The 24,706-nt window shown below is 62.3% G+C and overlaps 4 protein-coding genes across 6 annotated transcripts; 2 read left to right on the top strand and 2 right to left on the bottom strand.

The window, feature by feature from the left end:
• The first annotated feature begins 2,785 nt into the window (after window positions 1-2,785).
• WNK4 (WNK lysine deficient protein kinase 4) lies at window positions 2,786-15,401 on the top strand. Of its 2 annotated transcripts, none has more exons than XM_068167056.1 (20): window positions 2,786-3,375; window positions 8,387-8,559; window positions 9,080-9,300; window positions 9,406-9,563; window positions 10,150-10,238; window positions 10,314-10,533; window positions 10,607-10,892; window positions 11,080-11,210; window positions 11,281-11,348; window positions 11,445-11,586; window positions 11,654-11,770; window positions 11,842-11,997; window positions 12,260-12,320; window positions 12,439-12,594; window positions 12,731-13,317; window positions 13,526-13,616; window positions 13,714-14,134; window positions 14,252-14,454; window positions 14,576-14,670; window positions 14,750-15,401. In XM_068167056.1, the coding sequence occupies exons 1-20, from the start codon at window positions 2,917-2,919 to the stop codon at window positions 14,765-14,767; spliced, it is 3,852 nt and encodes a 1,283-aa protein (XP_068023157.1). In that variant the 5' UTR covers window positions 2,786-2,916; the 3' UTR covers window positions 14,768-15,401. The 2 variants fall into 2 exon arrangements, with proteins under 2 accessions (XP_068023157.1, XP_068023158.1); XM_068167057.1 differs by having other exon boundaries at window positions 14,747-15,401.
• Window positions 15,402-15,599: 198 nt separating this feature from the next.
• On the bottom strand, window positions 15,600-16,295 carry COA3 (cytochrome c oxidase assembly factor 3). The gene is made up of 2 exons (XM_068167076.1): window positions 16,057-16,295; window positions 15,600-15,973 (listed from the first exon to the last, which is right to left on the bottom strand). The coding sequence occupies exons 1-2, from the start codon at window positions 16,256-16,258 to the stop codon at window positions 15,861-15,863; spliced, it is 315 nt and encodes a 104-aa protein (XP_068023177.1). The 5' UTR covers window positions 16,259-16,295; the 3' UTR covers window positions 15,600-15,860.
• Window positions 16,296-16,430: 135 nt separating this feature from the next.
• Window positions 16,431-19,621, top strand: CNTD1 (cyclin N-terminal domain containing 1). Of its 2 annotated transcripts, none has more exons than XM_068167072.1 (8): window positions 16,431-16,447; window positions 16,606-16,815; window positions 16,902-16,977; window positions 17,194-17,368; window positions 17,883-18,009; window positions 18,427-18,571; window positions 18,915-19,011; window positions 19,437-19,621. In XM_068167072.1, exons 2-8 carry the CDS (start codon window positions 16,644-16,646, stop codon window positions 19,548-19,550), a joined length of 906 nt encoding a protein of 301 aa, XP_068023173.1. In that variant the 5' UTR covers window positions 16,431-16,447; window positions 16,606-16,643; the 3' UTR covers window positions 19,551-19,621. The 2 variants fall into 2 exon arrangements, with proteins under 2 accessions (XP_068023173.1, XP_068023172.1); XM_068167071.1 differs by having other exon boundaries at window positions 17,847-18,009.
• Window positions 19,622-20,384: 763 nt separating this feature from the next.
• BECN1 (beclin 1) lies at window positions 20,385-24,662 on the bottom strand. The gene is made up of 11 exons (XM_068167068.1): window positions 24,476-24,662; window positions 24,319-24,386; window positions 24,179-24,237; window positions 23,756-23,846; window positions 23,393-23,529; window positions 22,658-22,852; window positions 22,347-22,493; window positions 21,666-21,815; window positions 21,530-21,590; window positions 21,083-21,225; window positions 20,385-20,766 (listed from the first exon to the last, which is right to left on the bottom strand). The coding sequence occupies exons 1-11, from the start codon at window positions 24,600-24,602 to the stop codon at window positions 20,598-20,600; spliced, it is 1,347 nt and encodes a 448-aa protein (XP_068023169.1). The 5' UTR covers window positions 24,603-24,662; the 3' UTR covers window positions 20,385-20,597.
• Window positions 24,663-24,706: the final 44 nt, after the last annotated feature.

Below are 24,706 nucleotides of genomic sequence, written 5' to 3'. Positions count from 1 at the left end.
TGGACTGTTGAGACCATGGCAGCTGCTGGCCACGGTGTCCCATGACCTGGAGCAGTCACTCCCACCTTGTCCCCATGCTTCCGGCCCAGTGGGAGAGCTGCAGAAGCTCCCAGAGCCCTGTGAGAGGTCCTGGAGACTGTGCTCACGCTGGACAGTGGCCACCCCCCGGCGGCCCCTCGCCTGCTGCCCGCCCTGCAGCAGGGTCAGTCCCTTCTCACGTTGGGCGTTAGAGAGTTAAAAAAGCAGAGCCGAACCTCTGCACTCCCAGGCGTGTAGCACCACCGTGGGCACGGTTCCGGCTCCAGCACCCAGGGGCACTTCGGAGGGGCTCGCTGGAGGAGGTGATTCCCGCAGGGGAGCTGCGGTAGCCTCCAGCCGTGGCTGCTCGGAGGCAGCTGCTGCGTCTGGCCTTGGTGATTAGGGCTCTCTGGCCAGGGCAAGGTGGAGCGCGGGGGGCCGGTGCCGAGATAAGGCACTATCAGGCCGTGCACACGCAGATCCTGCTGGTCAGGGAAATGCCAGGATGGTTTTCATCTAATGGAGCAAGTTGGGAGCTGGAGTGGTTTCAGTTCGACGAATTTATGTGTTGGGATTAACTTGCAGGCAGGAGAGGTCTGTGGGCTGAGGAAGTTATCTGCCTGGGGTTAAAGCTACAGATGAGGTTTGGGTGACATCTCCTCCCTGAGCTCCTGTGTTGAGACAAGAAGGGACATGGCAAGACGAGGCCAGGAGCTCCTGTGGGTACAGGGTGCTGTGGCCAGCTGTGAAACGAGCCCTGGGTCACTGTGGAGACTTCCTTCACTCTGACCCTTGCTGGGTGGGCACCGTGTTCCTCACAGCCCCTGCTGGCAGGGCACCCCTGTGCTTGGACCCAGCTTGGGCCCTCCGTGATCCCGCCCTGAGCTCTGGGATCAGAACGGACAATTCCTGGCAGGGCTGGCTGGAGCAAGGAGCTGAGCTTTGATTCATGATCTAATCCTGAGGAGAGCGATTACACAGTCCCCTGTTCTCTTCCTGGCAGCCAAATGCAAGTGAGAAATGGATTACATTGCCTGATTGCAGCGGTTCCTCAAAGGGAAGGGCCGGCACTGGCACCCGCAGCCCAGAAATGTCACCCTGATAAGGGGCAGGGAGCTGTGGGCACCGTTGGAATGCTGCGACGGGCAGCTGATTGCGGAGCAAGAGCCTTCTGATTTCAGGCCAGGCTGGCTCCAGCTGCTGTCCTGGGCCAGGCAGGAGGGGATACCGCCCCCCCCCCCCGCCTGAGACACCATGCTGCCAGGCTTGTGATGTGAGGTGGCATTTGGGGGGGCAACTGGGGAACTTCTTAAGGTATTCCTCAGGGAGGTGTGGGAGAGCAGCTCCTGGAGCAAATTTCACCCTTAATTTCCTCTCCTGTCTGCAGGGGCCTCACTGGGACAGGGACACTCCTCTGCTCCTCTGGGATCTTCTGAGGCTTCTTGTTTCATGATGAAAATGCTCGATAAGGGCACATGAGCTACCAGAGACCAAGATGAAATCCCTGCCTGGCTCCGTGTCTCTTGCTGCAGAGCTGGGGCTCCCTGCCAGCCTGGGCCACGGCCTCGGGCCTGGACAGCGCATAGCCTGGCAGGGACCCCGAGAGGGGGTGGCCACAGAGCCCTGTGGGGTGGCTGGATCTGGACAAGCATCTCAGCCGGGGGTGGTTTTTCTCCTGGGCCCGTGCCCCATGCACGCCTCAGGGAGCACAGGGCTAGGTCAGGATGTGGTCACAGCTCCCTGCTCACCAAGCCCGTGCTGCCGGGAGCCGTCGGCCAAAGCCCTTCCTGGGGAGGTGGCACCTGGCTCCCCCTGGGGAGTTGGAGAACAGGGCTGGGTGAGTGAGGGGTCATGGGGAGGGAGCAGAGGCAGCCTGGGTAGGGGATGAAAACTGGACCCTCGTCCCCAGCAGAGCTCCTGCAGGAGCGTTCGTTAAATGCTGCTTTGCCCTCCTGCTTGCCCGGCGGTTGTGGGGTGCGGCCGTGCTGTGGATCCGGCGCTGGTTTCACCCAGCGTGTGCTGGGTTCACATTCGAGGTGGCCGCGGCCGCTGTCGATCCTCTCCTTAATGTTTCCGGTATCGCTGAGCAGAAACAATCTGACCTTAGGGAAAATAAATTAGCGTTGGCCTCCGCTGCTTTGTGTTTTGTGTAAACACCTCCTCGGGTGGAACAACCTCCTCCTTTAACCTGCGGAGACAACCGGCTCTTGTCCAGGCTCTGGCTCGGCGGCGCGGACACACGCTTGCATCTTCCCGTTTACGTGACCCTAACTTCAGGATCTCGACCGCAGGAAGCCCGGAGACGACCGGCTGCCCGGGACGGCAGCTCGCGGCTGGTCCCGGGGACGCGGCTCCGGAGCCCGAAGACAGAAGCTCCGAGGAAATGCTCGAGGCAGACACGGCCCCGGGGCTACGCCTCACCCCGAGGTTTCCGTCACGTCAGTCCCGGAGCCCCCTGGGGACTGCCCCGCGGGGAGGGGCTGCTCGTAGCACCTGGCCAGCCACAGGCAGGACTGGGGGAAACTGGGCAGTGCCCATCATCCTCCTGGGCTGGTGCCGGGGTGCCAGGGGCGCGGTGCCAGGGCGCGGGGCGTTCGCCCGCTGCGCGCAGCCCGTGCCTACAGCTGCAGTGCTGGGCGCCCGTCCCGGGGCCCGTGCCCGGCGTCGGTGCCCGGCACCGGTGCCCGGTGGCGCAGCGCAGGCGGGGGGCGGTGGCCGCGTGGGGGCGGTGGCCGCGTGGGGGCGGGCCCGGGCGGGGCGGGGGTGGTGCTGCCGGGCTGGGCCGTGGCGGGGCCGCCGTCCGGAGCCGGGGCTCGGCGGTCGGTCCCGGCTGCGTTGCCGCGGCAGCACCAGGTGCGAAGCTAAGAGGGAGCGGCCGCCCCGGGTCGGGCCGAGCCGATGCTGGCGGCTGAGCCCGCAGCTGCAGGGGCCATGTCCCAGCCCGAGGCGGAGCGGGTGGGTAGCGGCTCCACGCCGAAGCCGGAGCCGGAGCTGGATCTGGAGCCGGAGCTGGAGCCGGGGCTACCCGGGAGGGCCCCGCACCGCAGCCGCGGCCGGAGGCCCTCAGGACGCGATTCCCGCCGCGCGTCCTCCCGCTTCAACCGGCGGAGCTCGGCCGACCTGGAGCTGCTGGGGTACCCGGCACCGGGCGGGGGGTCGCCGCCGCCGTCGGGCGCCGCTGGGCGCCGAGAGCCGGAGGAAACGGAGAGCGAGGAGGTGGAGACGCGGGCGGTCGCCACCTCCCCCGACGGCCGGTTCCTCAAGTTCGACATCGAGATCGGCCGCGGCTCCTTCAAGACAGTCTACAAGGGGCTGGACACGGAGACCACAGTGGAGGTGGCCTGGTGCGAGTTGCAGGTACGGCTGCTGCCCCTGTCTGTGTCCTGTCTGTGCCCTCTTTGTGCCCTGCCTCCTCCCCCAGACCCAAGCCCCGCAGCAGGGGGTGTCGGGCAGGGGCAATTGGACCCTTCTCCATCCAGTTTCCTCGGTGTGGGCAGCACGCCCAACCCTGAGCCCCTCTGTCTGCTGCTGCCTGCCCGGGCATCTCCCTGGGGCTGCAGCCTGTCCCAGAATGTGCAGGAGCGTGAGATTCTCCATTTCTGCCAGGCATGTCGTGCCCAGCAGGGCAGGGTGCCCACAGCTGCCTTGGGCTCCTCTCAGGGCCCTGAGTTGTGCCCATCGTTGCTCGGGTTCATGGCCTGTGCCCAGACTCCTGCTGCTCCTGGCCGTCCTGCCTGTCACATGCTGGTTTAAAATCACCTCCTCGCTGCCCACATTCCTGGTGCCAGTTCCCACTCTGGGGATTACAGGTAGATCCAGTGCCAGCTGCCAGAGCTGAACACCCTCTGTTCCTGCAGTGCTCACAGCTCACAGGTTTCTCTCTGAAAGGACAGCAAGGGCAGGGGTGTCCTCCCTGGTGCTGGGCTCTGCCTGCCTGTGGCAGTGCTGGAGCTGGCCCCGAGGTTTCTCTGGCAGCCCTCGGTGTGTGCTGGGGCACGGCACTTGCAGCGAGCCAGGGCTGGGCATCAGTCGGAAGCAGGGCCTGGGGTGACCTTGGTGTGCTCTGCCTGCTTGTCCTTGGCTGGAGCTGTGTCTGTGGGCACCTGCATTTGGCTTCTGTGGTGCTGCTGGGGACTCTCTGCTGGCAGCACCTGGGCTGCTGGTTTTCCAGGTCTCTGAGCAGCGTCCTCAGCTCTGCTGCCACGCTCCTCCAGCCCAGCAGTGGGATGCTAACAGCAGGGTGCTGAGGGCAGCAGTCAAGGTGTTGCCCTCACAACTTTTTCTCTGGGTGCTCTTGATGGGTCTGATCTTCACAGAGGTCCACAGGCAGCACTGTGTCTGGGGCTCCCTCTTCTCCTTGGAGCCCCTTGGGGAGGGGCTTTGGTGAAGTCCAAAGTCTCTGACAGGCCCCTGTCTTGGGTGGCTGCTGCAGCTGGAAGGTCCAAGTCCTTGTTTACAGAGAAACGTGTCCTGCAAGTTCTCTGCCTTGATCCCAAAACCTTGCTGCAGCTGCAGGCAGCTGCCTGGGCTGGGTCCGTGGGGTGGCTGAAGCCCAGCAGTGCAAGAAGAGACTCTGAGACAGCAGTGGGTGATTTCTGGACAGGCTGACTGTGGCCTCTTTGTGAGGAAGATGAGCTTTTGGGTCTCACTCTGCCTTCGTGGGTTGCACAATAGCTTCAGCTGGCTGCTGAGAGCTGGCTCAGGCCTCCCTGCCTCGCACAGCTCCTGGGCCCTGCTTGAGCCCTGCATCACTCTGGGTGGTGGGGAAGCAGCAGGCTGCTGCTGACCAGGAAGGGCTCTCCTTGGCCAGCCCAGGATGCTCTCCAGGTGAGTCAGAAAAGCCTGGGTGCTTCTCCCCTGGCTGCCTCTGCACCCCCCCTGCAGACCTCAGCCTCAGCTCCCCTTTGCTGGCTTGCTCCCTGCCCTTCTGCTTGTCCCTTTGTGCTGTGCTGCCCCGTGGCCACCTGTCCCCACCCCACAGTCAGAGCAGCTCCTGCATGTCTGCTGTGGCTGGATAAGGCCCCCAGTGCCTGTTCTGCAGCCCAGGGCAGGGTCTGCATGCGCTCAGGGCCCCACGTAGCAGAGCTGCCAAGAGCCCCTCAGGGGCTGGCCAGGGTGGGTAGCCTCAGCTCCACTCCCAGTGCTTCCTCAGTGCCCCCTACTCCATCCTTTCCAGCTCTCTCCCTTCTCCCCCAGTATTTGGCTCTGTCCCAATGGCTGCTCTGTTCCCAGTGTCTCCTGTCCCAAAATCCATGTCCCTCGAGGGGCTGAGAGCACAGCAGCAGACTTTTTGAAGTCTGTTTGTTTCAGCAATGGGGAGAATTGGACACTGTGGCACAAATATGGGATTGGGAGCCGCGAGTAAAAGCGGTTGTGGCTCTGCCCTTTTAAAAATAGCTTTGTCCTGTGTCTCAGCTCTCCTCCTATTGCCTTTCGATTCTAAATGAATACCTAACCTCAGCCCTGACCTGTTCTGGTCCAGAGAGCCTTGTCCAGCTGCTCTGACGTTCCTGATTCCAAATCCCAGCTCTCAGTGCCATCCTTGCCCTGCCCATCCCTCCCCCGTGCCTGTTTTTGCCTGTCCCCTGCCTTCCTGTGGGACCCCTCTGGGGACATGCCCGTCCCTGGTCCCCTGTGCCACTGCCCCCCAGTCCTGAAGGCAGTGTCTGTCTCTGCCTCCTGCCTGCATCCCGCAGACCTGCTGTGACCTGTTTGTGCTTTCCAGCTTTAGACTGGGGACTATTTCTGTTGGTAGGTGCTGGGGGGGGGGGCAGGAGGAAGCAGGGAGGAAGCCAGGGGCCTGGAGAGGGATGGAGCTGTAAATACCTGGCCAGGAGTGGTTTTCCTGTGGATCCTCTCAGGCTCCCTGCAGGCGAGAGCAGCCTGGGCAGCGAGTGCTGCCATGCTTCACCCAGCTCCCACAGCAGGTCGTGCAGGTAGCCCCAGCTGGTTGCACTGCAGTCTGCAGGGCTCCTTCCTTCCCAAACTGCTGCAACTTCTCAGCATCCTGCCCATCGCATGCCCAGCCCACCCCTGCCTGTGCTGTGGTTTGAGTCTTGCTGTGACCAAGCTTGGTGAGGCCCTGGGGCAGTGCCCAGGACTCAGCCCTGCACAGGCACAGGAGCTCTGCCTGCCTGGGGGTTGGTCTGAGGACACTGTGGGTTCTGCTGGGGGGGTACTGTGGGCTCCTGAACTCGAGCACCATGTCTGCTTGTGCACCTGTGAGTGTGCAGGGGTCACCCCTGCCAGGCAGTGGGCTGTGGGCACTCACTGCTGTTGTTGTGTTGGCTCCTCTGCCAGGGAGCTCCTGACCTCCCTGTGGCTGGAGGTGCTGTGGCCATGGCTGGAGGGTGCTGGGCTGTCTCCAGTGCCCGCTCCATGTCCTGCTGCAGCGTTCCTGTGAACTCCTCTCTAGTGCCCCCATTGCAGGTGCAGCTCAGCTGTGCCCATCAGGGCTTTCACTGGCCAGTGGGACCCTCTGTCCAGGGCATCACAGACCCAGGGCCCTGCAGGGGCTCAGGGAGAGCTCCTGAGAGCCCCTGGGAGAGCCTCATGCCACAGGAGCAAGAGCCATCCTTGGCCACCGTGCCTGGGCCTCCCTCCTGTGATAGCCTTGGCTCCTACTGTTGGCCATGCCAGGCTCCCCAGCAGCCAGCTCCTGGCTTGTGGGCTGGGGCTGGACCACTGCCACCCAGCTGCTCACTCAGCCCTGTGCTGCCATGCCCTGCACGAGGTGCTGCCCAGAGAGGACACATTGTCCCTGTGTGCCATGGGGGCTCTGCTGGCAGCCCTGCCTGCCCTGCCCTCCTTGGTACCCAGTCCCAGGCTGAGCAGCTTCTTTGGCTGGGCTGGGGCCAAATCAGGCTCTGCTCCCCAGTGCTGGTGCTTGGTGGGCAGTCCCGGACACTTGGCCACGGGACTGGTTGCCACTTTGGTTGTGCAGGAGAAATAGTGGCAGGAGAGACAAGTGGTCCTGGCACAGGCTTGGGGAATGACCTTGGCTCCACCAGACCTTTCTCCAGACACCCTAGGAGAGGTGGTCTCACGCTGGGGGTCCTGCCTAGGGTTGAGGTGGTACGGTGGGGGCTGCACTGGCACAGCACAAACACTCTGAGCAGGATCTGCTCCTGCTGAGCTGGGAGAGCTGTGACAGCCAACGGCTCCCTCCCTGCCCCTGCTTGTAGCCTGCGTTGGCTTCTCCGTGTCCTTGTAGGGCACAGCAAAGTCTCTGGGCTGTTTGGTGGGCAGGGGGAGGCCAGGGGGAGGCCAGGGGGACTGAGGGCGGCCGAGGCGCTGGGCAGGGCAGCCGGTGTGCTGCGCAAGGGCTTTGGTTGCTGTTTTCCTGCTCGGGTATGAAAGGTCCCATTCATGGGGCTGCAGCAGGGCTCAGGTTCTCCTCTGGGCTGCGCCGGGTCCCTAAGCCTGTGTTAAAGGCAGAGGGGATCATGGAGCGGCTCCAGCCCCGCCGCGGGGCCAGCTGTGATGCAATGAACATATTACGAAAGCTGCTCGGGCTGGTGGATGGCGGCCGCCGGGCTGGGCGCTGGGAGCCCCGCGGTGGGAGCGGGGGGCAGCTCGACTTCCCTTGGCCTGCCGCGGCCGTGGATGGGGGTCCCGGCTGGGAGGTCCCCAGGCTCCGCGGTGTCCGAGCCCTTTGGAGTCCTGCGCTGTGGTGGAGTCGTTGCTGCTCCTGATGCTCCCTGGGCTCAGGACGGGACCTCGCTCTCCCCTTGCAGCACTGCGGGGCCATGTCCCTGCAGGACGCGGGGTCTGTGTCCTCCCTGCTGGCCCCGGCCCCAGCTCTGCTCTGTGCGCTGTCAGCGCTCAGCTTCAGTTTCCACTTTAATTAACTCGAGCAGGAGGAACATGGAAAAACCTGGGCTGGAGCCTCCCCCGCCTGCTTTCCCCAACAAAGGCCCCATTGAGGCTGGCCCGGCACCGTGCCACCCCGGTGCCCGGTGTTGTCCCGGTGGGGGGACGAAGCTGTCCTGGGGGGCAGAGGGGCCGCAGCCATCATGTCTGCACGCGGCTCGCTGGGGGGCAGCTGGACAGCCCCCTGCATCCTCTCGGCCGATGGCTGCAGGCTGGGGCTTCTCGTGCTGTGCTGGGGTGGTGGGCACCGACCGGGGGCTGCGAGCAGCAGCGGCAGGGAGCCGTGTGCGCGGCGCGGGGCAGCTGCCGCGGCAGGGGAGCACACTTTTGGCTGCAGGAAGACTTGGGCCATCCCTCCCCAAATCGGGGTCCATAGCTGTGGAGGGCCAGGGTGGGGAGTGAGGATGATGACTTGAAGGTCTTCAGTGAGTCAGTCCCTCTGTGCTTGTGGGGACCTCGTGTGGTGCCACCCTCACGGTCCCGCGGGCTCCCGCAGACGCGGAAGCTGTCCAAGACAGAGCGGCAGCGGTTCAGCGAGGAGGTGGAGATGCTGAAGGGGCTGCAGCACCCCAACATCGTCCGCTTCTACGACTCCTGGAAGTCATCCATCAAAGGCCAGGTCTGCATCGTGCTGGTGACAGAGCTCATGACATCTGGCACCCTGAAAACGTGAGTGGGGACTGCCGGGGGGAGTGTGCAGGGCAGAGGATGAGGCCCCTGTGGTGACAGGGAGCTGAGGGGACAGGTCTGCACTCCCTGCCTGGGTACTGTTTGGGTGGGAATGAGGGAGTATGAGGGGTTCCTGTGGGATCTGGGTGGATGGTGAGGCAGGGCTGGGAGCTGGCAACAGAAATAGAGGCTTGCTGCTGGTTGTTTGGAGACTCAGGAGTTTCACTGGCACTGTCCTGTGCGGGCACAGTGTGGCCTGGGCATTGTAGTGCCATGCTTGGTGCCAGCACTCACCACTCGCTAGCTCCTTGACACCAAGGGCTCAGAGAGCTCAGCTCCTCCTGGGTAGTTTTGGTGCTGCCTCTCCAGAGCCCAGCCAGGGCAGGGATCAGGAGTCCCTGGCTCCAAGATGCTCTTTGCCACTCAGCTTGCATGGGCGCCTGTGTCCAGATGGGCTCAGTGTGAGAGCGGAAGGAGGGTAGGCTGGGCCTAGGGGCTGAGCCCCGTGGTGCCCTGGCAGCTATCTGAAGCGGTTCAAGGAGATGAAGCTGAAGGTGCTGCAGCGCTGGAGCCGGCAGATCCTCAAGGGGCTGCACTTCCTGCACACTCGCTCGCCCCCTATCATCCACCGGGACCTCAAGTGCGACAACATCTTCATCACCGGCCCCACCGGCTCCGTCAAGATCGGGGACCTGGGCCTGGCCACGCTCAAGAGAGCCTCCTTCGCCAAGAGTGTCATAGGTGGGGTCCTGGCACAGCCCCGGGGGCGGGCAGGCTTGTGGGTGCCCCTCAGGGGCTGTGGGTGGTCGGTGCCCCGGGGGTGCTGAGCCCCACTGCCATCCCCAGGCACCCCTGAGTTCATGGCTCCAGAGATGTACGAGGAGAAGTACGACGAGGCCGTGGACGTCTATGCCTTTGGGATGTGCATGCTGGAGATGGCTACCTCGGAGTACCCCTACTCCGAGTGCCAGAACGCTGCCCAGATCTACCGCAAGGTCACCTCGGTGAGTGGCCCCGGCCCCGGCCCGAGGCAACGCTGCCGCCACGGGCACAGGAGCTGGCCAGAGGGGGCTGGGGGGGGTGGTCAGCTGGAGCTGTTGGGCCTCACTGGTCCCCAAAATATCACTGTGCAGGTTGTGCAAGTGTGGGTGGCAAGAGGGTGCCATGCCAGGTCATGGGGCCCATGGGGAGCAGCGGGGACAACAGCTTGGCCAGCCCTTGTGTCCCTTGCCCTGCACCCGGCGCTGCCAGCATGTTAATGGGGTGGAACAGGAGTGGGTCTGCTTGGCCACCCCTTGCCTGGGGCACTGTGGCTGTCCCAGCTGGTCCTGGCTGCCTGCTGCCTGCTGGGGTGGAAACCCACAGCCCTAGGGCATCCTTACCCTGAGCACACGTGGACCCGCCACAGGAGCTGCTGCCATCCAGTGGGGCCCTGGGCTGGCAGCGCCGTCTCCACCTGTTCCCTGCAGCTGCCTGGGGAGTGTCTGGCAGCACGGTGGCCCCACAGAGCCTGGGTACAACACCTGGCCCTGGAAACCTGTCACTGTGCCAGGGTTTGTCACAGGAAGTGCTGGTGTCTGTCACTCCCAGGGCCTGAAGCCCAGCAGCTTCTACAAGGTGAAGGTGCCAGAGCTGAAGGAGATCATCGAGGGCTGCATCCGCATGGACAAGAACGAGAGGTGGGAGGGTTAGGGGAGCTGGGGGGCAGGGCCTCTTCCCCGCCCCAGCCCCATGCTGAGCTCTGCTCCCTGCAGGTACACCATCCAGGACCTTCTGGAGCACTCCTTCTTCCAGGAGGACACCGGGGTGCACGTGGAGCTGGCTGAGGAGGATGATGGCATCAAGTCCGGGCTCAAGCTCTGGCTGCGCATGGACGACACCAAGAAGCTGCACGGCAAGTACAAGGACAACAACGCCATCGAGTTCCTCTTCGAGCTCTACAAGGACGTGGCAGAAGAGGTGGCCCAGGAGATGGTGGGTAAGGGGGCAGAGGGGCCCTGAGTGCTGTGGGGCCCTGCCTCCGTGTGACAAGTGCCCTCCCCTGAAGGTGGTCCTGGGCTTTGTCTGCGAGGCCGACTACAAGCTGGTGGCCAAGGCGGTGCGGGACCGCGTGGTGGCCATCAAGCGGAAACGAGAGAAGCTGAGGCGTGCCCAGGGGGGGCCCCTGCCCATGGAGCCCGAGCTGCCACCCGGTGCCCCCACGCCTGCCCTGGCTACTGCTGGCTCTGGGGACTCCATCTTCAGCAGCACCTTCCCCCCAGAGCCTGAGGAGCCCGAGGCTGACCAGCACCAGCACTTCACCTACCGGCACACCAGCTACTCCTCGGCCACCTGTGCGTGTGGGTGGGGGGACAGTGGGGGAAGTGGGGTGGGACAGCAGGGGGAACCGGGGTGGGGGGACAGCGGGCACCTGGGCTGAGGAGGCAGGGCTGGGGCTGCACCCAGCCACGCAGCTGTTCCTGGGGGCACAGGCCCGGGGGGCCTTGCTCCAGCTGTGCTCACACAGGTGCTCTTCTGCAGCCGACTGCGAGACCGACGGCTACCTGAGCTCCTCTGGCTTCCTGGACTCCCCGGACCTGGCCCATAGCAGCTTCTCGGCGGGGGACCCTGCCAGCCCACCCCCCACCCGCCCTGGGCGCTGCTTCCCTACTGTGAGCAGGGTGCGGTGGGGCTGGGGGTTAGTGCCGCCTTGGTGCCGCTTACGCAGTTCCCTCTCCACAGAGCATCGCAGTGCAGCTGCCCACCGAGCGCCTGCCCCCCGCCAGCGGCTTCTCCTCCCCGGTGGACAGGTGAGGCCGTGGGGGCCCGGCTAGGGCGGGGCGGGACGGGAAGCCTGGCGGCTGGGACCTGCCTCCCTGACGCTCTGGGGCTGGGGTTTCTCGCAGCTACCCTTCAGACGTGGCGTCCGGCATGAGCGACGGCTACGAGGGGCTCTCGGCCAGCGAGCGCAGCGCCAAGCTGCCGCCCAAGCGAGCCGCGGGGAAGCTGCTGCGGCGCAGAGCCCGCTCCAGGCTGCGCATCACCAACGTGAGTGCCGGGGGCGCGGGGGGCGCAGGGGGCACTGCCCGGGCTGAGCCGCCTCTGCCGCCCGCAGATCTCTGACAAGAGCGACCGAGTGGTGGAGTGCCAGCTGCAGACCTACAACAACAAGATGGTGACCTTCAAGTTTGACCTGGATGGGGACAACCCAGAGGAAATCGCAGCCGTCATGGTGTGTGGAGCAGGAGCGGGAGTGGGGGTCTGCCTGTCCCTGCTGGTGCTGAGCAGCTCCTCCGCCCCCAGGTCCACAACGAGTTCATCCTCAAGTCGGAGCGGGATGGCTTTGTGCACCGCATCCGGGACATCATCCACCGTGTGGAGACTCTGCTCCGCAAGGACGGGCGCGGCGCTGCCGAGCTGCCGGAGAGCCCCGAGGCCGAGCGCGGCACGGGCAGCCCCGTGAGTGCCCACCCTGGCCCCACCAGTGCTGGGACTGATGCCCAGATCACAAGGACCCAGGTCGGGGGGAGCCAGGGTGCAGGGTCCCTCTAGCCCCGGGCAGGAGCAGCCACAGGCCTGCGCCTGGGGGCCACTTGCCAACTCCTGCACCAGACCCCTGTCCATGCACACAGTGGGGCTGAGAGGGTGGGGGCCAGTGGGACCTTGCCTCAGCCTGTCTGAGGTCTCTGCCCCTGCCTGGGCTCAGACACATCCCTCTCAGCAGGTGGACCTGCAGCTGCAGGACCTCTCTCACTCCATCTCCTCCTCATCCTCACTCAGTGGTATGTGTCTGTCCCTCTGCGACCCCTTGCCATCTCCCAGCCCCATGCAGGGCTGAGCCCAGGGTCCTGTGGGCACAACCTGACCCAGATGAGAACCACTGTCACCCCTGTGCCACAGATCTAGGTTGCACCAGTCCCAGCCTCTCAGTCCAGTCCCCTGTCCTGCCGTCACTCAGCAGCTCCACGTTGGAGCAGGACCCCTCCAGCCCTGTGGAGCTGCTGGCAGCCTCGGCACCCGGGGAGCTGTGGGCACAACTGCCAGGCTCCCCTACAGGTACCAGCCCTGGCAGGTCCAGGCACCTCGGTGCAGCCTCCTCGCCTGCTCGCTGCCTGGCCAAGGGAGCAGGGGGTGCTCACAGGGGGCTGGGGGGAGCTCACCGGAGTCACTTCTGCTGCTGCTCTCTCTGCAGGCTCTGTGCAGACCTGGCCCCTGGGCTCAGTGGCTCCTTCCTGGCTGACGACATCGCCGGTGGCCCCGCAGACCCCCCCGACTCCCCCAGTGGACCCTGTCCCACCAGCCCTGCCCCGAGACCTCCTGTCCCCCCTGCCGCTCCCCACGTCCCCGGTCCCCAGTGGGCCCAGCAGCCCCCTGACCTCCCCTGTGACCAACACAGCCTGGTCCCCCACCACCCCATTCCTGTCCCTGGCCAATGTCTTTTCCCTGGCAGTGATGAGCATGGCCCACACCCTGCTGCCTGCTGTCTCCTCCATTGCCAGCTCGGGTGGGCATCTCTATCCCCCACTGCTGCCAAGGCCACAGAGCCTGCTCCTGGGCCCCCCACGCTTTGTCTACCCCAGCCCCACCAGCATGGCCAAGCCAGCCCCGCGCTGTGATGGGGCTGGGGAGTCAGTGTGCACGAATGTCCCTGCTGCTGAGGGGCCCAAGCCATTCCCTCCCAGGGCAGCAGCCCCACCATGCCCTGCAGACAATGAGGCTATGGGGACCCCTCTGCTACCACTGAACATGGCTGCACTGGGGAGCCTGGAGGGCAGTATGGTGAGTGCAGGGCTGCAGAGCTGCTCGAGGCGGGGACTTGGCACTGGGGCATGGGGTTGTTGCTGCAGGTGCTGCCATGGGATGGGACAGGGAGCCCCTGGGATGAGGGGAGGCCTGATGGGGAGTGGGTCCCAGGACATGTGACCAGCACTGCTTTGGGGCAGGAGATATCAGTGAAGGACAACTAATAGCATTTGGGTGCCTGCAGGTGCCACCCAACTCCCCCAGGCCCAACCTCATCGTCTCAGAACCGCCAGCCCCCAGCACGCCCGAGGCCCGGCTCTCGCCCATCAACGAAGGTGAGGTGGGCAAGGGCCAGGCCAGTGCTGAGGCACCACGATGCCCACGCCTGCCCACAGGAACAGGACCCCACCAACCACCCTCTGTCCCCACCAGAAGCCAAGCCCCAGATCCTGGGACGGTTCCAGGTGATACCAACCAAGGAGCCAGCTGCGCCCTCCGCGGCGCCGGGCAGCAGCGAGGGCAGCAGCGAGGGGGAGCAGCCTGGCACGGCGCCGGTGGCCGGCGGCTCCCCCCCACCCGCGGCCCCTGGCAGCACGAGCAGCGACTCGGAGTCAGCTCTGGAGAGGGCAGAGCAGGAGCCCCAGGCTGAGCAGGCACTGGCTGAGGAGGGCACAGTGGCGCCGGCAGAGAGTGACCGGGAGGGCCCCGGGGAGGAGGGCGCAGAGAGCCTGCCGCAGGCTGTGGTGAGCCAGGTGTGGCTGAGCTACCCTCGCAGCCTGTCCTACCTGAGCAGCGATGACACCGAGAGCGAGGACGAGGAGATCTGGGAGGAGCTGCAGAACCTGCGCCAGAAGTGAGCAGCCCCGCGGGTCCTGCCTGCCCAGGGAGGGAGGGATTTGCCCCCTGCCCGCGCCCTGGCTTGGCCGGGCACGGCACAGGGCCCGCCTGACGGCCCTCATCTCCTCCCCAGGCACCTGGCTGAGGTGCAGCTGCTGCAGAGCACCCAGAAGAAAGAGATCGAGGAGCTGTACCAGCGGATGGGGAAGCAGCCGCCGCTGGGCATCGTCTCGCCCGCCGCGATGCTCTCCAGCCGCCAGCGGCGCCTCTCCAAGGGCAGCTTCAACCCCTCCCGCCGCAACAGCCTGCAGCGCCTGGAGCTGGCGCAGCCCCCAGGTGAGGCCCCCGGGGCCCCGCGGGTGGGGCAGGGGCTGTGGGCGGGGGATCCTCAGGGCTGCGAGGGGCGGGGGGGGCCGCGCAAGCCCGGCGCCCCCTGCTCAGGCGTCTGTGCCAGCAGGCATCATGCGCCGCAACTCGCTGAGCGGCAGCAGCACCGGCTCGCAGGAGCAGCGGCTCAAGGGCGTCACCTTCGCCGACGACTTGGGCCGGATGGTAAGGGCTGGTCCCGCTGCTGCTAGCCCCGGGGCGCTCCCAGCCAGCCCCAGCTCACCGCTGCTTCTCTCCCCAGTAGCCAGCTGGCCAGGAGTGAATTCATGAACTACCTCAACCAAGTGCCTGCTGCCCTGGGGGCGGGTGAGAGCCTCTGCACCTCCTGGGAGTGCACCTCTGGCCCTGGGGGCAGCCACTGCCCTCAGGCCAAGCCAGCTTGGTGCCTGCCCTGGGGAATCTGATCCCTGCCTTTGCCTTTGTGCCCTTTGCCCACCACAGGGTACCTGCAGCCTCTGTATTGGAGGGAGGGCAAGCTGTCCCCACACTCACCTTCCCTTCTTCTGCCCCTGGCAACTCCCTCCTCCTCGTTCCCAGCCCAAGCCCAATCCCAGCTGCAGGACATGTACAAGGTGTCCCCATCCTTCATAACTTTACTCCCAGCTGAACCCAAGCACAACCACCCTGAGTGCACCCCAATCATGGTACCTCCCCATCCCACCCCCACTGCTGTCCTCAGCTCAGCCCTGTGGCCACTCCAGCCCTGCTGCCCTCCTGGGACAATGTGTGGTTGGAACCTGAAGCCCTGGGGCTGCCCTGCTCCATCCTCACCTGGAACAGGACTCTTCCCTTGTCCCTGTGAGGCAATGGGGGGGTGCACCAGGAAGGGCTGGGGGTGCACTTTGTTACAAACTGGTGTTTGAAAAGTGTTTTCTTAAATACAAACGAAATATAAAGGGGCTCTGTCTGCATTTGTCCAGTGGGAATTGTGGGCACTGACTGTGCTGCTGGCTCCTGAGGAGAGCACAAACTGAGCAAGATGATGTAGAGTAAAAATGAAGAATTGCTCCACCTCGGCAGGCAGCTGAGTGGGGGGGGAGAGCCTGAACTGGTCTCTGGAACCAGCTGCTCTAAGAGCAGGCACTGACACAGTCTCCAGACAGGACATTTATTGTGGGAAGGGTCAGACACCCCTGCCCTTTCCAGGGGCAGGTCCCTGGCAGCGGCTGCGTCAGGTCTGAAGGCAGCTGCCCGCAGCAGAGGGAGCTCTGCCTGCAGGGGAGCTCTGCCACTGCATGTCCCCGGACCGCACTGAGCGCCGTGCAGGCCCAGACCCCTGCGAGGGTAGCTGCTCCATGCTCGGGGGCTGCAGTGCACTCGCGGGGTTTACCGGGGCTGGGACGGGCTCTCCGTGCTCAGCTCGCTGCGCTCTCGGCCCGCGCCCGGGCCCGCGCCCGCGCCGCCTCCGCCTCCTGCTCCAACTCATCCAGGAACCCTTCCTGTGACACCGAGTAGAAAGTGTAGCCGTCTGGAGGTGGGAGGTTGTCAAGGAAAACAGGAGGCGCAGCGCCCCCCGCCCCGTCCCGGTCCCGGTCCCGTCCCCAAGGATACAGATGCCCAAAGTCACTGCGCCGATACCGAGCGCCAGCAGCAAGTTTCGGCTGCGGAGCCGCCGCTGCAGAGCGCGCTGCCGCTGGGCGTGCTCCACTTGTGCCATATGCTGGCGCTGCTGAGGGCTGAGCCCCGGCTCCCGTTCGGGGTCGATTCGCCGCGCGAATTCTGCCTCACCGACCGGCTCCCGCGGCGCCGCCATCTTCCCTACTGCCGCTTCCGTCCAATGCGCGACGTCACATCCGGCAGGGAACTCGGCCAATCGGAAGAGCGTAGGCTGTGCGAGCTGGCCACGCGCAGAAGTAGCGGGAGCAGCGCGTCGCGTGGTTGGCTGCAGCCCGGCGCGCGGAGGGGAGTGCGCTCTGATTGGTGGCGTCGGGCCACGTGACCGGTAAGGCGCTGAAGCGGGGCTCCACGTGGAGCTGGGAGCTCGGGTCCAGCCCAGCCCGAGAGCGACCCCAGCGCCGCGGCCTCCCGGAGCTGCCCCTTGGACCCTGGGCTGCTGGGGCCCCGTTGCCCAGCCCCACTGACGCCGTGGTGCCTCTGAAGCGATTTTATTTTTTGAGGCTTCTGACCTGAACTGATACATGGGGTCCCAGGTGCGAGCTGCGTCCCGGCACCACCACCCGGGGCCTGTCTTCGGCCAGTTCGCTCCGGAGATGATGGAAGAGACGCTGATGCAGCTGGCCACGGAGAACGAGCAACACCTGAGCGAGCTGTCGGATCAGGCTGGGTCCTTCAAAGAGACGCAGATAGTGGGTGAGGCTCTTTCCTCAGCTCCAGCCGGGGCTGGGTACCAGCTGTGAGCTTGGCTGCAGCAGAGTGACTGCTGCACTTCATTGCAGAATTCATATTCTTGTTGGCTGAGAAGTGGCACCTGGACCAGCCAGCGAGGTACCAAGCAGTGGAGCTGCTTGAAAGGTAACAAGTGCTCCCAGTGCTGATGTGTTTCTGTCACACAATTGCACTGCCTGAGTCTGTTCTGCCCTCTCAAACAAAGTCTAATGTTTTGTAGTGTGCCTAGAGCTTTATTTCTTGCTTAGCTCAAATCAAGAGCTGTCTGTGTGTTCTGTGCACATGCAGAGTTGCTTTTTTTTAGGAGAAGATAACTTTCCTGAGCCATTGTGGGTTTTGTAGGTTTATGATCAAGCAAGTAGAACAAATCTGTAAGTCCTCCAGAGACGATGTCAGAAGCCACGAACAAGGAGAAGGGAGCAGCTGGAGCTCTCTGAAGGATCAGATCTGCGACACCTTTGTGCTGCGACTGGTGTCATGCGTTCAGCTTGCAAGCAAACTCTCCTTGCACTACAATGTAAGGCAGCTAAACCCTTCTTAAAACAGTTCTTAGCAGCAGAGTAAATTCTGCAGTGTGTTAGTCTCTTTCAAAAGGCAGATTTCCTCTTTGCAAAGCAAGAGTGATGACACAATACAGAGGGTACTGAAATGGGGACCTGAAGCTCTTCCCTTTGGGGCAGAATAATCGTCACGAAGTAGCAGTTTGTCAGGAAATGTTCCAGGTGCTGGGAAAAAAAGTTCCAGCAGCTGGAAAACTCAGCCTGGGGGTGTTGAAAATTGCACAGCTACAGAGAGGGGTCCTACCAGCCCAGGGAGGTCTGTGGAGTAGAGGAAAGAAAACCGTGGGTGAGAAGCTCTGAGCTGGATTTAGAAGCTGGTTCAGCACCCTCAGAGCAGTGGTTGGTGCTTAAAATCCATGGGAGGAGTAGAGCAAGGGAGTGCTTTGTTCTGGGCCTTGTTGCCTAGAAGATGTTGTGTCTTTTTTCCCTCCTCAGATAGTTAACAGTGACACAGCTTTGCAATTTCTGCAGTCCTTAAAGTACTCCTACACGAAACAGGAGCTGCTGGAGTCAGAGCTGGCTGTTCTGAAAACTCTACACTTCCAGATCAATGTGTCCACACCCTTGGCTTATGTGGAATTGCTTCTGGAGGTCTTAGGTGAGAATAGTGACAGCAGAGAATGGGAAAGAAGGTTTTCAAAGTGTGCTGATCCTAACCAAAACCATCTCGTGCTGCAGGTTCCCAGTTGTCCAGGGCTTTACTTTTCAGCTGAGAACTTTGCCCTGGGCAGGATCTGATGAATGGTTTTGGGCAGCAGTTGTGACTCCTTCAGTGACAGGCTGAGAGTTTATATCCTCCAAACCCACCCTGGCTGCAATGACTCTACAGTTTTCTTTGCCCCAGCTTTGAAAGCCTGAGCAAAATCATGCTGGGGTTGAGAAGGCCTTTGGCAGGCAGGGACAGAGGGCAGCTGTCCCCAGACAGCCTCACCCCTTGCTTACAGTAATCAACACTTCCCTCTAGCTGGGTTTGGTGACTCAAGGTGTGGCTGATCATGCCTGGTCTCTGTGCTAGGACATAATGGGTGCCTGCTTCCAGTGAAGCCCTTGCATCAGATGTGTGTGCAGCTGCTGGACTTCTCCTATCTCACCAGGGAGCTCATCTACAACACCCTGCTGGAGATTGCCGTCGAAAACCCAGAGCCAAGCCAGCTGCAGGTGTGAGTAGCTCAGGCGTCTGTAACTTGAGATCAGTTTGCAATTAAAACCTCAAAGCAAGGTGAGAAATAGCACAGAAATGTGCCAAGAGCACTTTTTGGGCCCAGGTTGGGGGCTCTGAGCATTGTTGATCTCAACATATCAGTTCAAAGCCTTGTGCTGCACCACATTTGCTCAGGGCCAGGCCAGGAGAGTGTGGTTCTCGGTGGTAAAACTCCAGCTCTGGCACTGCCAAAGTTGATGGTGCTGGGCTTATTTTGGGCTGAAGCCAGTGTGGCCATGGGCTGGGTGGTGAGATAGGGGAAGGTGCTTTGTGTGAAGCTCAAAGACACTTCTACCCTGTAGGGCAAAGTTCCTGGCAGTGAAGGAGGATTCCATGCTGCTGGCTGTGGGGATCATCAGCACCAGCATGTTCATCCTGGAGCCCAGGCACTGGGCACAGGTATGGCTGTGGCTCTGCAGGGCACTGAGGGCTGGCTGTGTGCTCCTGGGGCAGGCTCAGGGAGGGGACATCTGTCAGGGCTTCCAGCAGGAAATTGCTGCTTGGTAGCAGTGTGAGGGTGCTTGGGGACGTCCACAGGAAGGCTTCTGCTGGCACCAGCGTGAACATCTCACACTGCAGCTCCTTCACTGCCAGAACAAACACCCCCAGACACCACTGACAGGTGAAGGGATCCCAGCTCTGCCCCCTGGCAGCCTCTTGCAGAGTGGCTTTTTGCACTTTACCTCTGTAGAAGCACTGAAATCTTAAAACAGCACAAACCTGCCCCCAGTCCAGCCCCAAACAAGGAAAGATCAACTCTCCTTAGGCTGTAAGAGTTAAGAGTCTCTGTGAACTGATTTCTCTTGGGCTCTTCTTTCTTTAAGGTTGTAGAGCACTTGAGCTCTGTCACTGGCATTACTTCACAAAGCATCTCAGAGTTCTCCTATGCAGTGCTGAAGCACATTGTGGGCAGCCCCACTCCACAGCAGCACTTCTAGGAGCTGTGGAACAAAGCTGCAGAGCGCAGAGCTGTGCCCCCAGCAGCTCTATCGACCATGGCCAGGCAGCAGCTCTGCTGCTGATAAGGGCCCACTGCTGACACTGCAGAGGGCACCCAGCACAGCCTGGCTTTGAGCACCAGCTTTTCTGTACTGTTTTGTGTGTTGTGTTAGAAATGCTGTGGAGGGAAGGCACAAGGAGCTGAGCAGCATTAGAAATGCTCCTTCCAGTAGCAAAAGCCTTGGTGGAAGAGCTGCATCTTCCAAGCTATGAGTAAGCTTCCTTTGAATAAAGTAAAACTCAGAGCTGTGTTTTGAGTCATTGACAGGCCTGGGGTTCTGCTGGGAAACTGCTGCCAGGAGCAGCAGGGGGCTGGGCTGTCCTCCACTTGCTGCTTTCTAACAGGACTGGGCAGGCTGCTGCAGCTGGGCTGCTCTTTCCTGCCTTCCCTCTCTGCCAGTGCTGTGGAGGGGGCAGAGCCCACCCCTTTATGATGCCCTCAGCACACCCTGGAGACAAGCAGGCTGTTTGCTTAGCACAGCTCTGAGGCACAGTAGGCTGCAGGACAGGCAACAGTTCACTGCTTCAAACCAGATCAGCCCCAGGGGCATGAGGAAGTGCTGATGCAACCCAGAGACTATTTCACCCTGTAGTTACCCTTCAGTGACCAAGCAGAGCTTCTGCCCCTTCTCCCAGTGTGCTTCCTGGAACGCTTCCCTTCTCCAGGCCCTGCTGGCCGCAGCAGAGCAGTGTCAGCCTGGGGGTGGTTCTGAAGCTGGACCCCAATTCACACACCCCAGAAGTGCCCCGAAAGAGCAGCTCAGAGCTACAGGCTGGCTGATGGAACTTTTATTCTGTTCAGCTCAGGGACACAACTCTACATATTGCTTTGCTACCTACTGCTCATCCTAAGGGCATTTTAAATAAAGTGTCTGGTGGGTTTTTGGTCTTGTAAACATCTTGCACTGCCTGGGAGCAGGAGACAGCTCCAGCTGCCCCGGCGAGGTGCAGCTGCTCCTCCGCTGCCTGCTTCCTGCTGGATGTGGCTACTTGTTGTAGAATTGGGATGAGACCCAAGCAAGGCCCCACTTGAGGTTGGTTAACATGAACTTGAGGGCCTTTGTCCATTGCTCCTCAGAGTTAAACTGAGTTTTGATGGAGTAGGAGCCGCCGCTGCCACCGGTGTCTTCGATCTTGCCTTTCTCCACGTCCATCCTGTGGAACACAGAGTGGTTAAGGCAGTACCAGCACAAGGCTTTAATCTCAGCATGCTGCCAGCTCTGCTCTTTCTCTTACTCCATCTAAGAACAGTTTGGCTTGGAGGGAGATCTAGCAAGTCCCAGGTCTGCACCCGAGGAGCCAGCTTTAGATGTCAGGTAAGCTAAGAGCAGCTGTGGTAATGCTGCACATTATGGACCACACTGGGACGCTCCAGAGGAAGAGGAAGGAGTCAGCAGTGCTGTGAGCTGCTCCAGGGGCACTTGGGCAGCACAGGAGGGGTTAATCTGACACCTGAGGGAGCACCACTCACCTGTAAGGCAAACAAAACCGAGTTTCACCTTTCTCCACTTCTTCTTTAAACTGCTGCACGCAGTCCAGGAAAGCCACCATTGCGTGGTCAAACTTGTTGTCCCAGAAGAACCTGAGGCCTCCAGAGCAGTACAGGGGGAGCTCCTGGAAAAGAGAAGTGTCAGGTACCCCTGGGCCTCCTTTTAGATATGGGCATCACAGCTCCTCAGCCTAGGCAAAGAGTCCTGATCATCCTGTGACCAAGTGATGTGGGACTCATGTTGGGGTTATCACCTGCAGCCCTGGGTTCATAACTGCCACCCATCGCCCCAAGTGATGCCATCTTGCCCTGGCCAGCTGTCACACGTGGCTCAATGGTCACTGTTAATGCTACTGGCTGGCAGCACTGGGCTGACAGGACATGGAGTGAGGCTCCGGCCAGTGCGCTCCGCCCGGGGCAGGGCCTCACCTTCGACTTGTCCGTGAGGGACTCCAGGTAGGAGTGGTTGCCATAGGGAACCAGGCGGTACCTGGAAGGAAGGTGCAGGGGCAGGTGAGGCTGTGCCCTGCCCAGGCCCAGGTGAGCTGTGTCTGGGCTGCTGTACCTCTGGAACTTGAGGCCCATCTTGTTAGCCAGGGCGTGCAGCAGCAGCACCGTCTGCCCCCAGGCAGCGTTGATCTCGTTCCACTCCACGGGCACGCTGGGCAACCTGCCCAGCCTGAAGTTGTTGATGGTGCCAAACTGACCGCTGTGCCTGCAACAGGGACAGCTGCAGGTGGGTGCCCTGGGCAGGAGCAACCTGCAGCCTGCCTGCCACACACACACCCCGACCCTCAAGGACCACAATGCCTGGGAAGCCTCTTCCAGTCTTTCAGAACCCTTCCAGGGAAGAAGTTTCTTCTAATGCTCAACCTAAACCTCCTCTTGTCCTGTTTGACACTAAGGGGAAGAAACTAAACCCACACCTGGCTCCAACCTCCTTTTAGGGAACTGTGGAGAGCAAAGTCTCCCCTCAACCTCCTCCAGACTGCACAGTTCCCTCACCTGCTTCAAAGAACCCTTCTCCAGGACCTTGTCTTATGACAGAGTCATAAACAAACCCCAAAGGCCCTGAGCTGCCTGTGCTGACTCGAGCCTTGCCCTTGGCAGGCCCCGGGTTGGTGCCAGCGTTGCAGGACCATGTCACAGCCCAATGCACCTGCACAGCACTGAACCCTCTCGGGTGCCACTGCTGGGAGCCAGGTGCAGCTGCTTTGTCGTGGGCAGCTGCAGACCAGAGCCCTACCAGATATGGAAGGTGGCATTGAACACGTTGGTTTTCTTCAGCTTGTCCAGCTGCATCTGGGCATAGCGCATCTGGTTGTCCACACTCTTCAGCTCATCATCCAGCTCCAGCTGCTGCCTCTTGAATTCACAGTACTCCTTCTGATACCTTGTGATGAGAGCAGCACAAGAAACGCTGAGCAGAGCGTTCGCAGGGCTGTGGCTGCTCACGGCCTCAGGGGTCTGGCTGAGAGCAGCCAACCTGCATTACCTGCAGCTTTCTCCACATTCAGCTCTCATTTATCTGTTACCTAATGGCTGCAGTTCACTCACTGAGCCTCTTCCTGCTCCAGTCGCTCTGCCTCTGCCCTGACTCTCTCAAAGTCCTCAGCCACGACCCTGCGGTTCTTCTCCACATCCTCCAGCTCCCGGATCAGCTGCTCTTCCTCCAGCGCCAGCTCCTTCAGCTCCATCTGCAGTTTCTCCTTATCATCCTCGTTCATTTGCTCCAATATCTCCAGACACCTCCTAAGGGAGGCCACAATTGCCAAACAGGAACGCTGGGAAGCCCTTGCCAGCAGTCCCAGCTCCATGGCTGCCTGCACAGGCCAGCAGGAGCACAGCCAGGGCCTCTGGGTTCACTGCTCGCTGACCCTGCGCTCTCCACTGCAAATCAGAAGTGCAGGCAGGAGAGCAGGGAAGGGGGATGGTGACTGAGGGCTTGTCACTGCCTGTCCCTTTGCAGCCCTTGGGCACCACAGGCAGGTGCTGGGGGTGTTTTGAAGGTCCACAGGCTGCAGCTGGCGAAGCTGGGAACCACAGAGCTCTCAAAAGCAATCTTTCATTTCATTCAGACAAAGAAAAGCTCAGCTGCTGGAGCCAGGGATGTGTCTTACTGATCAGTATTCAGTATCACTATGGTTGGAAGAGACCTCAAAGATCATCGAGTCCAACCTGTCACCACAGACCTCATAACTAGAGTAGGGAGGACACTACTGCCCACTGCAGGCAGGGAAGCTGAAGCGTGGCTGTAAGCCCCCAGGCCCGGGTGACCCCTGGGCTACTCACTTGTAGTTCTGGCACTCGTTCTCTGTGATGTTGAGCTGCGTGTCCAGCTGGTCCAGCAGAGTGTCTGTGCACTCCTCACACAGGGGGTGATCCACGTCTGTCTGCCCGGACATGATGTCAAAGAGGTCGCCGGTGACCTGCAGGAGGAGCTCACCCTCAGGGCTGGTGCAGCCCCAGTCAGAAAGGGCTTGCAGGTCCTGTCTCGGTTTAACACAAGGCAGCTCTGCGCCGCGCACCAAGACGGACAGCAGCAGCCCAGTGCTGCAGGAAGCTTTGTGGTTTCATCTGGGAGAGCAGCTGGCAAAGGGGATGCTCAGCGCCCGAGGTGCCGGCGCCCCCGAGGTGCCAGCGCGCTGAACTTGCCTTCAGTCTGCGGCTGAGGTTCTCCATGGTGCCGCCGTCCGACGCCTCCCCGATCAGCGTGAAGCTGTTGGCACTTTCTGTGGACATCATTCTTGGAAAGAATTTTATGGAGAGTTGAGTGCAGGGACCCCGGGCAGGCAGGCCCAGCGCCGGGCTTGGACCTGGGACTGCTTCCAGAGTGGAAAGGAGGAGGACAAAGGGCAGGACTGGGCTCTGCTGGGCCATGCTTCACGCTGAGCTGCCACCGACTGACAGCGTCCTGAACACAGCCCCACCGCCGCCCGCAGAGCAGCCCGAGGGAAACTCTAGGGGGTGTGACACGACGGTAACGAGCGGCTCCGAGCAGCGGGGATAGCCGGGGGGGACCGGCGGCCGGGACTCCGAGCCGGGAAGGTTCCGACGGCAGCGCAGCAGCGGCCGTACCTGGCTGGCGGGATGAACCTCCGAGACACGCCATCCTGCCGGTTCTCCGCGAAGGCCTCCTAGGGAACAGGGCGAGAGTCACCGGGGAAGCCGGCGGCCGCCGCCGCCGCCGCGTCCCACCGCGCCCGACCCCACCGTACCTCCGTCAGGACGCCGTCCTCTTCATGCGCGTCCCCGGGCCGGGCAGGGGCTGTGGTCAGCAGCGGGGCTAACGGGAGAGGAGACGTCACCGGGGCCCAGTGGCGAGCCGCGACTCCCGGCCCCGGCCCCCCTCCCCAGCCCCCCGCCCGCCGGTACCGGTGAGCTCCTGGATGGTGAGGCGGTCGAGGATCTTGAAGGAGGTGTCGAGCTTCAGCGGCTGGCTGCAGCGCTGGCACACGAAGCTGACCTGCGTGGTGCAGGCGCCCGGCCGCGTCCCCTCCATGCCGCCGCTCAGCCCCGCGCCCGCTCCGCCATCGCCGCGCGACGGAAGTGGCGCCGGCGGCGGGCGGGGTCCCGGCGGCGCCGCGCGGGGCGGGGGGCACAGTC

Source organism: Melanerpes formicivorus, unplaced genomic scaffold (genome assembly GCF_026170545.1).
Source record: "Melanerpes formicivorus ecotype bairdi unplaced genomic scaffold, bMelFor1.0.p_v2 SCAF_112, whole genome shotgun sequence".
NCBI lineage: Eukaryota > Metazoa > Chordata > Aves > Piciformes > Picidae > Melanerpes > Melanerpes formicivorus.
This window is presented reverse-complemented; position numbering and strand designations above follow the sequence as displayed.

Excerpts from the sequence above, each read along its gene's own strand:
- WNK4 (XM_068167056.1), top strand. The coding sequence starts at position 2,917 with ATGCTGGCGGCTGAGCCCGCAGCTGCAGGGGCCATGTCCCAGCCCGAG. Across the intron at positions 10,239-10,313 it reads CGCATGGACAAGAACGAGAG|GTACACCATCCAGGACCTTC; the intron begins GTGGGAGGGTTA and ends TGCTCCCTGCAG. Across the intron at positions 11,349-11,444 it reads TTCTCCTCCCCGGTGGACAG|CTACCCTTCAGACGTGGCGT; the intron begins GTGAGGCCGTGG and ends GGTTTCTCGCAG.
- COA3 (XM_068167076.1), bottom strand. The coding sequence starts at position 16,258 with ATGGCGGCGCCGCGGGAGCCGGTCGGTGAGGCAGAATTCGCGCGGCGA. Across the intron at positions 15,974-16,056 it reads CGCAGTGACTTTGGGCATCT|ACGGCTACACTTTCTACTCG; the intron begins GTATCCTTGGGG and ends TCCCACCTCCAG.
- CNTD1 (XM_068167071.1), top strand. The coding sequence starts at position 16,644 with ATGGGGTCCCAGGTGCGAGCTGCGTCCCGGCACCACCACCCGGGGCCT. Across the intron at positions 16,816-16,901 it reads CAAAGAGACGCAGATAGTGG|AATTCATATTCTTGTTGGCT; the intron begins GTGAGGCTCTTT and ends ACTTCATTGCAG. Across the intron at positions 17,369-17,846 it reads AACTCTCCTTGCACTACAAT|ATAGTTAACAGTGACACAGC; the intron begins GTAAGGCAGCTA and ends TTCCCTCCTCAG.
- BECN1 (XM_068167068.1), bottom strand. The coding sequence starts at position 24,602 with ATGGAGGGGACGCGGCCGGGCGCCTGCACCACGCAGGTCAGCTTCGTG. Across the intron at positions 21,816-22,346 it reads AATGCCACCTTCCATATCTG|GCACAGCGGTCAGTTTGGCA; the intron begins GTAGGGCTCTGG and ends TCCCTGTTGCAG. Across the intron at positions 21,591-21,665 it reads ATGGGCCTCAAGTTCCAGAG|GTACCGCCTGGTTCCCTATG; the intron begins GTACAGCAGCCC and ends CCTTCCTTCCAG.